Consider the following 12,852-nt stretch of genomic DNA (forward strand, 5'->3'; position numbering starts at 1 on the left):
ATGCTGTCTGTCTCCACAGCCTCCTGTGGTATGAGTTTGAGAAGTTGTGTAGCCACTACACAGAGAAGAATTTTCTTTCATCTGTGCTTTTATCTGATATTCTACCAGTTTCAGTGAGTGGTTCCTAGTTCTGTTATTGAGGGATTTAGTGAACAACAGTTCTGCATTTACTTTATCTGAGGCCTTGATGATTTTGTAAACTTTGATCATATTCACCCTCAGCCTCCCCCTCTCCTAACTGAAGCCTCTTGTGTACTTGTAATCCTCTTCATTTTAGTTGCCTGTCCCTGTATCTTCTCTAGTAGTCCACTACTGTCAAAGGGGACAACACCTAACGATGTTACTGCTGCTGCTGTTGGTACTAGAAAGTGCCTAAAGACTCCAGATTGAGCCTGAGACTGGGGCTCCATTATACTAGGCATTGCAGAAAACACATTAGAAATTTATAGTCTAAAAAGATGAGGCAGTCAAAGAGTAGGAGAGGAAAGAGAGAAAAGATCGCAATGAGCCTCAGATCACTCAATGCTTTAGAGGACTCGGATCTCCCCATCGCCTTCCACTGCTTCTACTCACTAGAAGAGGACACCTCAAGCTACTGTTATTTTCAGATATATCTTTTCTTAGTGTTTCATCACAGTCAGTTTAATGGAGCAGTCTCTGTGCCACCACGCTATGTAGTGATCCTTGTGCAGGTACTAGCGTGCAGGTGGGTAGCCATACTGTGAACTGAGCTGATGAACTGTTCTGGCTGGAAGCTCACCCTGCAAAACTGTGGTTAATTTTCAAACAGATCAGGTTCACCTTGTAGCCTCCAGAGTACTAAAACTAGTGCAGGGAAAGGGATGGGAATAATGATCAGGGTATCATGGGATGGAGGGCTGGACTGTTTCTTTTGTTAGCAGCATGCATTTATGCTGAATGGAAAGGATCATGGAGCTAGGGCTTTAATTTTTCTAGGTGAAATAAACCATGCTCCCTTACTCTCGCTGGTAAAACAGCTTGGCATTCCTCAGTATTCCAAATAGCCTTTCTCTGTCTCCTTTCTGTCTTTCTTGTGGGTAATGGTTAATACTGTACATACTTAAAAGCAGTGTTCTGTTGATAATTTACTAATAATTTCAGACTTCTCCAGCTAAGGGAGCATCTGTAAGATATCTAAAAGCAATGAGTTTTTATCCAAATTGAGAAAGCAAGCATATTTGGGTTGTCTTTTACTGCCAGTATTGCTCCAGAATAAATAAAACAGAACAAGCTAAAAAAACAAGAGGAAGCAGTGACTAGGTTCATAGAGAGTATTTAAATTAAGGGCACCATAAGACTACAAAGATTTTCCTAATGGAGAAAAACAGTGGTTAGTGATACATGACAAGCAAAAATTCTTCAGCAGATGGTACAGAAATAGAGTGGTGTAGAAAAGGGAAAAAGAAAATTAGAAGGGGATGTTTTTTGGTGCTGTCAAGAAACTTGACAAAACAATCACTCTCAATTACAGTATCTGGAGAGAAACAGAAATGTGATAACAGAAGACAACAAATACCATCAGAAATAACGGTATTGTTAGCTCCTGGGAGCATCAGTGGATGTTTTCTTGCAGAGTTTTTCAATATTTTCCAATTTGCAGACCCTTATATAACTGTCAGTAAAAATGACTCTACTCTCCTTATGACAGGATGTGTAGAAGGTAGAAGAGAGGTTTTGGTAAGAAGGGTCTGTCCCAACTTCAGCAAGGTTCCAGGCCTCCACTAGAGTGCATATGCATATGCACATGATTTTGTGCATACACCTGTAGGTACACAGTCATCTTTCTGGGGCAAATAGCTTACTGGTGAGAGTTTTATCTATAGGTTGAGCGGGAAACACTTGTACCCAAGTGGATGCATACACAAAACCAAACACAGACTGGTGGAAGTCCGTTCAAGGAGTCATCAAAAACTAGTTTTTAAATAGCTATTATTTCTTTCAACAGAACTGGCATACCACAGACAAACAAAATATGGATATTTTTTGAGTAGCTGTAGTTTATAAATTACTAATTATATTGCTTGGTTCAATACACTTGTAGTTAAACATTATTATAATATGAAAGAATACTGGTTCAAGTTGATGGGTTTTGGAGGCCTTCAACCATAGGCCAACACTAGTAGCAGAGCTGGGCCTACAGCTGGGTTTTCAAATCGTGGGGAATATTTGAGTTTTCCAAATCTAGGCTTCATTTCAAGATCAACTTAAAATTTCTATATACATTTTCTGTGCAGTCTTACACTTAGCTGTGAAATGAGTCTGACATTCATTTGGGCTTCATACAGGCAATCTCAAAACTGACACAAATGCCTGTTTCATCAGATTCTGCACGGGGCTGCCCGGGAACCACAGCTTCTGGGAGCCAAACCCAGGTCCTCCAGGCTCCCTCTTTGTTCTACACATAGTGCCTGGGAGCCCTGCGAGCGTTGATGGGGCATGCCGGGCTTTCGACTTCCAGACTCTGTGGCAGACTGCCTGAAACCTCTGGCATAGCTGGCTGCCTCAAAGCTAAACGTGGGAGTCCTGCCAAGCAGACTGCCACATTGCTCCTGGTCTCAAGGGACAAAGCCTTGGGACCTTGGCTCAGATTTGGAGAAAGTTTTGAAACCCAAGATGTCTGGAACAAAACTTCTGTTATTCAACAAATTGGCATTTTTCTCTGAAACTTTCTTCATTTGTAATTTGTAAAATTTCAAACCAGTTTTAGTGGACATTTATCCTGTTTAAAATGAGTTTGTGATACTAACAGGACACATGGCAGAATCACACTGGCATCTTCTGTGCTACTTCCCTGTGAGTGTGAATGCTGAGGGAGTTCAGTAAAGTGTTGGAGTTGTTGAAGAGTAGTGCAAGTTTCTTCAATTTGACATTTCAAATGATGCAAAATCCTGTATCAGGAAATGTGACTTCTCTCAAGCTTGTAGGGCAATATTAGAAAAAAAGCTAGTACTTTTATTTTGACCCTTCTTCACCAGTTTCTGTCTGCTCTTACTTTGGTAGTCTCATCTCTCCTCTTTGTAGTTTTCTCCACTATGCATGTGCTGGGTATCACAAAGCAAGACTGGAGGGATTTCTGACCTTGGGAGTGCTGCTGAGTATGGGTTTTTCAGACGAGAACCAGGTAGAGATTGAAAGATCTCTTGCTTTTGCCTACAGGGAGGTCAGAATGCAAGGGAGAAAGGACAGCAAATTACAAAACAGACGTGATGGATTTGGAGAATGCAAAAACCCTCATAAAGAAATGTTTTAAGGGAGCTGCATATGTTAGGCCAGGAGCCCTCTGTACATGGCAGAACACCTGGCTGCTTAGGCAAAGCAGCTTTCTACTGAAATAGAGCTCTCTTACAGGGATTATTCAAACGGGGGCTGGTGGATGCCATTCACTAGCTCTTGTGGGGACAAATGAAAGGCTCATTTGACCTTACAGTTCTTTGTGGCCCTTTAGTTCTTCGTTAAAAAAAAAAGACTCTAAAATATAGGAATTAATGCATTTTAAAGATGCATTTAGTATCAGAACTTCCCCAATGAATAACATAAAACAAATGATTAAAAAAACTTCATTAGAAACAGTAAAAAAGCAAAGAAAAATAACTTTATATGCAACTGTAATTAGATATGCAAGTCTTTTTAAAGAAGCAGGTAACTTTTTAAACAGTCTTAGATGAGCTCAAACTCATCAAAATACAAAAGCCTGCACTCTCAATTTTAAGTGTCATTGACATCATCTGGGCTACTTACGCATTTAAAGCTGCCCACACATTTTGCTGGTTTGGGAGTCTTTAACAAGATATTTGATGCCTGGATTGAAAGATCCCAGCAGTTACAGGATGTAACCAGTAAGACTAGGCAAGGACAGTTCTACATCCCAAATCGAGTAGCATTTGCTAGGTTGCCAGTAGGGTGGAAAATGGAAAGCGGGGTGATATAATTTATGTTGACTTTTGAAAAGTTTTTGGCAGGGAAATTCACAAGAAGCTGTTAAGGAAATGAGTGCTATCATGGGCTACGGAAAGTGGCTAATAAAAATAAATAATTGGAACAAATGGTTACTCTTCATCATCTCAAATGATTAGTAGTTGGCTGCCCCAAGGACCTGCACAAGGATTAGTTTATTTAATGTACGTATTAATGAACTGGGAAGAGAAGTATGAGAGGAAAATTTGAAGGGAATACAAAATAAGTAGAGTAAAAACTAGGAAAGAATTTGAAGAGCTTCACTGAGTCATAAGAAAAGGGTGAATTGGCAACAGTAAAGCAGATTAAATGCATAATGAAAAGAATCATACATATAGCTGTGTTCTAAATTAACTGTAACCAGCAAAGAAAAAAACCCTAAGAGCAACTGTGTATCACTCAATGAAAACCTTTACGCAGTGTGTAACAGCAGAAAAAATAATTCTCAAAAGGTTGTATCGCCACTATGTCAGTAAGCAGTAGGAAATCATTTGGAACAGCTCCTGCTGTTTTTAAAAGGTATTAAAAAAACCCCCACACACCAAAGGCACAAGAGGATACTGAAAACTACCAGGAATCTGGAAAGACTTCCACGTGGTAGGAAGGCTAAAAAGGCTGGGGCTGCCTACAGATTGACAGGATGTCTTCCTCTTTATCCTTTCATATAAGGACAAGAGCTTATTCAATGAAAGTAAAGGTCAAAAAAAGCCCAAACAAAACCCCCAAACCAAAAACCTGATCAAATAAAATGTGCATCTCATTGTTAGCTCCTGGAAATTACTGTGACAAAGCACCATTGAGGCTTTAGGTTTGGTAGAATTAAAAAAAAAAAAAAGATTGGACACATAGGTAATGAGAAGCTACTTAGTTGCATTAAACTGCATAGTATTTATAGAGAACATAAACCTTTATTCTTTGAGAACTAAGCCAGTCAGTAACTATGAGGATTAGAAAGAGATTTCTCCTATTTCTTCTCGTTCACTTCAAGGCTGTTTGTACCTTCCCATAAAGTATGTCTTTCAAATTCTGATGTATCCAGTCACTGTCAGAGACAAGGACCTGGCAGTTCTGAGTACTCCTGAATATGATGAGCAGTAATACTGAGGAACTCGAATGTTATTCAGCCATACTTACCAAGATACCTCAGCAAAAGTGGTATTGATTCTGTTTCTAAAATAATCCTGATCTTTCTAGACCACTGGGTCTGTGCACACATAACTGAGAAGTGATTTGTTACTTGGTGATACACAAAACCAAAGTTGCAGTATTATACATACCTCCGTTGTCATTCCTACTCCATGCCTTGTCATCATTTCCCCACAAGAACTTTACACTGCAAAGGCATGTAACAAAGCCCACATTGCTTCATGTCACTCCATAGGAAATGGAAGGAGAGAAGCCGACTGATTAAAAAATGGTATAATATATGGGGAAAGAGCTTCTCACCATATCGCTTGTATAGCATGACAATGATTTCTCCACGAGTGGACTCTTTGTTTGCAGGTGCTGCAATTACCACCCCCCCCCCCCCGGCCTCAAAAGACTGTAGTTTAAATCACATACCAATTCCATTCACAACAGGTGAATCATTACTAACTTCCAACACGCTGGGCAAATTTTGTTCTCCTTCATGATCATTTAAATCCGTATTTTGCTGTTGTGAGCCATTCCCAAAATGTCTGGAATCTTTTTCATGACTGCCATCTCCATTCTGCAGACCATTATGTGGCTTTTTCAGTGGCATGATCTGTAAACCGCTGGGAGTAGTTCGGTAAGTCACAGTTTTAGCAGCCCTGTCATTAGCAGATGCTGGCTTTACTGTGTATCCTCTTTTCTGTTTTTGAAGAGATGGATTAATTCTCTTCCTTTTGTGTGTTGACCCTTTAGACTTCCCAGATTCAGAAGGTCTGTGTGATATTTTCTCAACAGAAGACCCTCGGCTTTCCCGTAAAAATTTTGGAGCGCTGGCCTGTTTCCCATGTCTTGATCGCTTTTCTCTAGTAACATGTAGTCCATTGAATTCATCAATAAATTCCTCACAATGTAGTAGGTGATGTTCAGGCTCCCAGGTGTCTTCATTGCTTCCGTAGCCTTTCCATCTGATGAGATATTCCCACTTGCCCTTCTTGTTCTTCCTTTTGTCTACAATCCTCTCCACCTAAAAGAGAAACAAAAAAAAGTATCATATTAGAAAGAAAAATAGTTTGGTCATGAAAACGATGTTCTTAATTTAGAGCTAGGAAGGCCTCCTTGACATTGTAAAGGCACCTTAGTATTCATGAGATTCTCCTAAAATGCAGTGCCTAAAACATGAACTGACTCTGACACGGAAAGCCACCCAGGCTAGCCAAAATGTAGCAACCTATTTTACAGATTTAAATCTACCTTATTTTCACAGGATGCAGTCCAACACTATATTCCCATTGGATCCTATATAGACCATGCTGACTGCTGATGAGAACCTATTTGGTGTGTGTATAAACCGCTTGACGTAACGTTTAGGAATCAGTGTTACATGTTTCTGTTCGACAAAGAATTCCCATGAACAGACCTGGCAATACAGGAGAGGAGTGCAGTAGCCCCAGTGGTATTTTGACAGCAAGGCCATTTCCCCTTCTGAAAACATTAAGAAGAGACATAAACACCTGATCAAACCTGATCTGGGAACCTGCAATAGCCACAATGTGAAGAAACAAGAGAGAGCCTGAATATCATTAATGAAAGCATGATTTCTTTGAAAATCTGGCTGTAAAATGAGACGATTATTGTTACATTCCTCAGCTACCTCTTGTTTGAAAGAGCTAAATAAAGCGTATTTTGCTATATTGCCAGTTACTGATCATTCTCCTGAATCCACACATGCATTATATCCCTATAAACATCCCCATACTTCATGTCTTGAAACTGTCTTGAACAGAGAACTGATTATAACAAATTACAATATTTTACACCAAAGATATATTTGCAGTAGTGTACATCCACTTTGCTGCTTCCAACATAAAAATTTGTATTTTTTATGAATGCAATATTTGAGTAAATACACAAAATTTGTGAGTGCACCAATTAAAAAAAAAAGGCAAATGAAAGGCATAAAGGCAGGATTCTTACGTAGAAGTAATGAATTTCATAAACCTATGCTAGAGAATGTCAGTTCCATAAACTTAAGGAACATTTCTGCACCAAGGGATAAGGAACTATATTGGGACTGCAAGCTGAATGTGAATTAACAGTATCATGCTGTTGTAGTAAATGGGCTGTACAACTGAAGAAATCTTCGTGCTATCTCAGCACTGGCAAGATCTCAACTAGGGGGAGAGTGCATATGAAAACCCAAGCACAATCAGTGGGCAGCAAGTCATGGGTTTAAATTGCGTCAAGAGAAATTTAGATCAAGTCATTAGGAAAAATGTTGTAATTATAGTAAGAATTAAGCATTAGAATAGGTAACGTTGGGAAAGTCTGGAGGGTTTTTAGAACGAACATCTGCCATGAAAAGTCACTGCTAGAAAATCGGGTTATGATGTGAAAACCTTTTGAAGTCTCTCCCAAGTTTTATTTTCTGATTCTTTTATTTTTTTATTTTTTAAAAATGTGGCTTATGAGGGATAAATATGCCACTAATGAAAAAAAATCATTATCGTTAACCAAATTTTTAATTTAGAAAAATAAATAAGTGGCTAGCTAATGTAATAGTTTTCATTGCTCTTCAAAGAAAAATCATCTCATGTGAAGAACAACAGTGGAATCTGTATGGAGAATTTAACCTTGAAGAAGGGCAATCACAGCAGTGTAAGTAATTGTTCTTTTTAGGTCCCCTGTTAGACCAAACCAATGGATTAATTCTGTCTGTTCGCTGGCTGGAACTGTACATTTATAGAAATCTTGGTGGGTTCCCCAAAGGAGTCTAAATGTAATTAGCAACTAAACATTATACTTCTATCTTAATTCATTTACATGGGAACTGTGCTAAGATATCTGTGTCTGAGTCAGAGTGGACAGCTTTCCTCCATCTCCAGGGCACTCAACTGCAGCATCCCAAACAGCTTGTTCCTGTGCTCTGTCTTATCAAATATCTGCATAGAACCACCGCAGAAGCAAAGCAAGGCATCATCTTTACTCTGAATTTAGCACAGTCCCCTTCAGGATTGCTCAGTGTGGCAGAACAATTAACTGAAGCTCAGTCTAGGCAAGTTTGAGATCATTTGTCTGAAAAGAGGAAAAGTCCTCACAAAAAAAATGAACTGGCATTTTTTTGTGTCCTCATTTGGGATGTGTGGCTTTCAATTGTCAAAATAATAGACTTATTATGATCTTGTTGAGAGAGCAGCTGTCCAAATTATCCCCGGCTTTAAAACATTTCTCTTCCTCCTATCTGGGACTAGCCAGAAAGATGGTACATTGAACTGTGGAACTCTGTAGTGGCCTGTGGGTTGTCTGTGGATTTGTTACTTTAATTACTGCAGCTCACTATACCAAGGAGCAAAACACACACACATACATACATACATACATATATATATATATATATGCCCTGGGGAAAAAATTAAATTGCTGGGGAAAAAATTAAATTGCTGCTAAACTCAGTAGACCACAGCTATCATTACTGTAGAGAATTTGGTTTAGAGCTATTCTGTCTGTACTAGCTAAACAACACATGCATTCCCTTCCCTTTTTAATTCAGGAGTTGGAACACAAATTCTGTGTCAGGTTGATGCTACCTCGGAGTAACTTCTGCCTTTCCTTTGAGGGATTACACCAGTTGCATTCCCCCACTTGCTCACTGAAGGAAGAACCTCAGAAGGGATGGACAAATACCTTGCCATTTTCAGAATCACATACAAAAAGCATCTCTTTTTCACTCACTCTTTTTCACCTCACTTTTTTTCACTCATGCCCATATCTTTAAATTTAACTATACTGACTTCTCATTTTCACATTGTTGCTCTGCTACAAGGAGGAAAAGTGAAGGGAAGAGCTCTTCTTGGAGAGCATTTTTTAATATGAAAAACACTCAAGTATTTTGGTGATGAGGCATTATGCATTTCAATTAAGAGGATAAAAGGAGAAAACATGAGTGGTCTTTGTTCCTGGGAAACAAAATACTGGCAATGGAGAATATGATTAACCAGTTCAACACATCATGAAGGGAGAATAAAAGTATTTATGAAATTGGGTCAAATTTAATAAATGGTTTCAGAAAAAACATTTAGAAAGCAAATATATTTGGGAAAGACTAAGCATTTCATTACAGCATTTTCAGAACAAAACTATCAACGTTTTCACTTCCAATTTAACTAACAAAACTAAAATAAAGAGGGAGAAAATAAGCTGAAGGCAAAATGTTTTGTTTCTGGTCAAACCCCCTTCTCAGTTTATTGTTTTGCTGGGGAGAAAATGGAAAAAATGTGGGTTGATCCAAAATTAGTTTTTCGGTTCAGCCATCATACCCACTTGGCATAAAAATTCTGAGTAGGTATCATCTGCCTCGTCCTCATTACTGCCTCATTGTTCATTACTGTATGCATTTGAGGGTAGCAGCGAACATACTTGACCTCTCAACATGGTCCCTTTTCTTTCTCGGGGCTTTAAGTTCTTCATTGATATTTATCCCCTTCAGAGTGCCACTGTGTTCCTTCACTGCATACAGTGAAGTGCTTCAGTGTAGGCGTAAATATCAGGTTTTGACCCACACCTGGTACTGTCTGTACCGTTCTCCTATTCACAGTCCACAGTAATAACAAACATCACTATTTTATTTTTGTAATGATGTATATTTGTTTTAACAGGTAGTATATAAAGTAATAATCTTTCTGCATTTACTTAAGGTTACACAAATTCACATGAGCTTTCTTAATGAGAAATAATTCTGTGACAGCTAGTGATTAATAGAAATAATACTTTCATTCCTTCCCTAGAATAAGCAATACACAGTTCTGAGAATATGCAGAAAATACCAATGGCTTCAATGTCTGATTTTCCATTTTCCCCCTCAGTTCTGTCTTTAATGAGAACTGAATGACATCTTCCCAAAAGTGACCTTGGTAGTTACAGTTTGCCAAATCCTTGAATTCACTATATTTGGTTTGGAAAACTAAGTAGTTAAATTTAATAAAAGTGAAATGACTGCAAACAAGGTTTGCAGGGGTATCACAGTTAAGAGAGTGCTAGAATTGACATATACCATTACTTGCCTAGATTCTCTCTCTCCCTGCCCCCCTTGGCTAATTCTGGATGAATTGAGGTGCTGATATGTTACCATATAAATGTGTTCAAAGAGAACAAATAGAGTAAGACCACGGCATCTGTGCAAATGCATTTGGAACACACTTTTTAGCTTCCAACTAGCCTTAAACCTAGCTCTATACACAGCTGGACAAACTAGGATGAAAGTCATAAATAAAAGCCTTTTAAAAAAGTTTTGTATTCTAACCTTAATGTGAAATAAAAAAAAATACTAATCAATTATAGTACAAATATGTAGAGCTTCATTAACTTAGTGTTATGATCTGTGATCAAGTGTTTGTATATGCAACGTACAACACACACACATCTTCCTTCATAGAAGATTCAGGGTCAAAATCATTCATTTAACAGCACAGTGTTATTGTCCACTTATAAAAAAAAAAAATTCTAGGCTAAGTTAAAAAAGGGTAATTCCTATTGAATTATTTCTATAGATACAGCTGTAAAATCCGGTGTAACAGCACACTCATCTCACAGTTCACAGGACATTTACAGAGCATAAATAAAAATCCTTATGTTCCCAGAAAACAAAGTTTTGTATTCTAACCTTAATGTGAAATAAAAAAAAATACTAATCAATTATAGTACAAATATGTATAGAGCTTCAAACTTAGTGTTATGATCTGTGATCAAGTGTTTGTATATGCAACGTACAACACACACACATCTTCCTTCATAGAAGATTCAGGGTCAAAATCATTCATTTAACAGCACAGTGTTATTGTCCACTTATAAAAAAAAAAAATTCTAGGCTAAGTTAAAAAAGGGTAATTCCTATTGAATTATTTCTATAGATACAGCTGTAAAATCCGGTGTAACAGCACACTCATCTCACAGTTCACAGGACATTTACAGAGCATAAATAAAAATCCTTATGTTCCCAGAAAACACCTTCCAGGAGATCAGTTAACTTCCAGAAAGGTTTGCAAGATTGCGTTATCTACTTAGTGATTTTCAAAATAAGTACGTCATCTCCTCTTCTTGCCATGCATATCTATGTAAACAATTTAAACTGTAATCTGTGATGCTCAGATGGTCTGTTAGTGTACTGTACAGAGCAGCAGACCGATTTCATGACATACACTAGAAAAACTTGTGTTACAGGACTCGTACTGTTTTATGTGTTTTTTTCATCGGAGGTCTTTGTCCCATGTTGTGCCTCAGGGTGTTGGAAGGGTATTTGAAGAAAGTGCCAAGGAAAGAAAGGCAGTAAGATTTCTGAGAGAGATAAAGGCCATCTGATTCAACATGTTTGTCTTTTAAAAACTCATTATTGCCCTAACTTCCTCCTTTTTGTTACCTTTGCTTTAAGAAAAAATGTATTTCATTAGTTGTAAATCTCTTGCTTGCTTGCATTTGTAACTTACTTGTGTCTCTCTTGTATTTGTATTAAATTTCTCAAAATCTGGTAATTGGAGCATTTGTTCTAGATGTATGAAAAATATGGCACCATATCTTCTGAAGCAGTCAGTATTCACGTTAGAAAAATAACAGAGGAATGGATGCTGGGTGTCTCTTCAGAATCTGACCCACAGTTTAAAAACAGAGTAGATCCAATCAACATGCCAGCGATGAAACCCCCCCAGCAGTAAATTTGTGTAGTTACCTGGAAGGTCAAAATGAAAGTGAAAGGGCTAGATAGTCATAAAAATGAAAGGGAAGACATCCCCGATCTGAATTATTCACAGGCAAAACATCAAATGACATCTTCCCAGGAAGTTCAGTGAACACCCTGTTTATGTCAAGAAGACACTGCTTTTTGTTCTCTTCCCTTTTTCTCTTTTCAAGCATATGGATTTCTAATTTTCTACAATCTTCTCAGAATCAGAAGAGGTGTTAAACTTGCTAGGGAAATCCTGAAAGTTCTGCATTTTCACTGGAAAAAGCCTATCAGCCTCATATTACACATGGTTGCAAACCACTGCGTTAGGTATACGTGTCCTCCAACACATACATATGAAAACTTACGACAGACCAAATAAATGCTGTAAAAACTTCTGCTGCTCCCTGTATGTAAGCCTGCAACTTTGATCTTCCTCTCCTGATAGACAGTAACACCGTAGAGGCTTCCAGCTATGGATTCAATGGTCCAGGTTTATATAGAAAACCAGGAGCGCACTGCAAGTTAGTTGCATTTTACAGTAGCGATGCGGCAATTAGAAATTACTGCTAAAAGTGGTGTTTTCACATTCCTAAGACTTCTGGACCCAGCATTTTGCCTGCATAAGTATACTCTGTGAGTTACCTTCCCTGGCATCCAGGTATTTTAAAGAAACTGAAAGATAAGCCTCGCTCCATGCTTAGGCAAGCAACGTGATTTCCTCTTCGTGGAAGGGGTCTTCTGGCAGAAGGAGCTTGCCTTCATTACCAGTTTAGATCAAATGAAGCCCTGGCTGACAGCCTGCAGAAAAACAGCCAACCACAGCTGCCAAGCAGACTCATATCTCTAGTGACCTTATGCCATTTTTCTTGGAAGTCCCACCTTTCTCTGAAATTCAGTCTCACTGAAACTGAAATTCTGGTCGGGTCTTTCAGTTGTTCATTTCTAGCTCTTTTGGAAGCTGCCCTGGTGCCACATCTCCATTGTGGAACACACAAGGGCTGTGTTTCCCCCCTTGATGCCGTCTGTCCCCG

General features: G+C 38.5%; 1 protein-coding gene across 1 annotated transcript in view; it reads right to left on the reverse strand.

The window, feature by feature from the left end:
- The window catches only part of CDYL2 (chromodomain Y-like 2), a 62,523-nt gene that overhangs the window by 21,539 nt on the left and 28,132 nt on the right, over positions 1-12,852 (reverse strand). Inside the window, exon 3 of the mRNA XM_009277341.1 lies at positions 5,539-6,133. Coding sequence (XP_009275616.1) covers positions 5,539-6,133 — 595 coding nt within the window. The remainder of the gene's footprint in view (positions 1-5,538; positions 6,134-12,852) is intronic.

This window comes from Aptenodytes forsteri, unplaced genomic scaffold, assembly GCF_000699145.1.
Source record: "Aptenodytes forsteri isolate BGI_AS27 unplaced genomic scaffold, ASM69914v1 Scaffold50, whole genome shotgun sequence".
Taxonomy (NCBI): Eukaryota; Metazoa; Chordata; class Aves; order Sphenisciformes; family Spheniscidae; genus Aptenodytes; species Aptenodytes forsteri.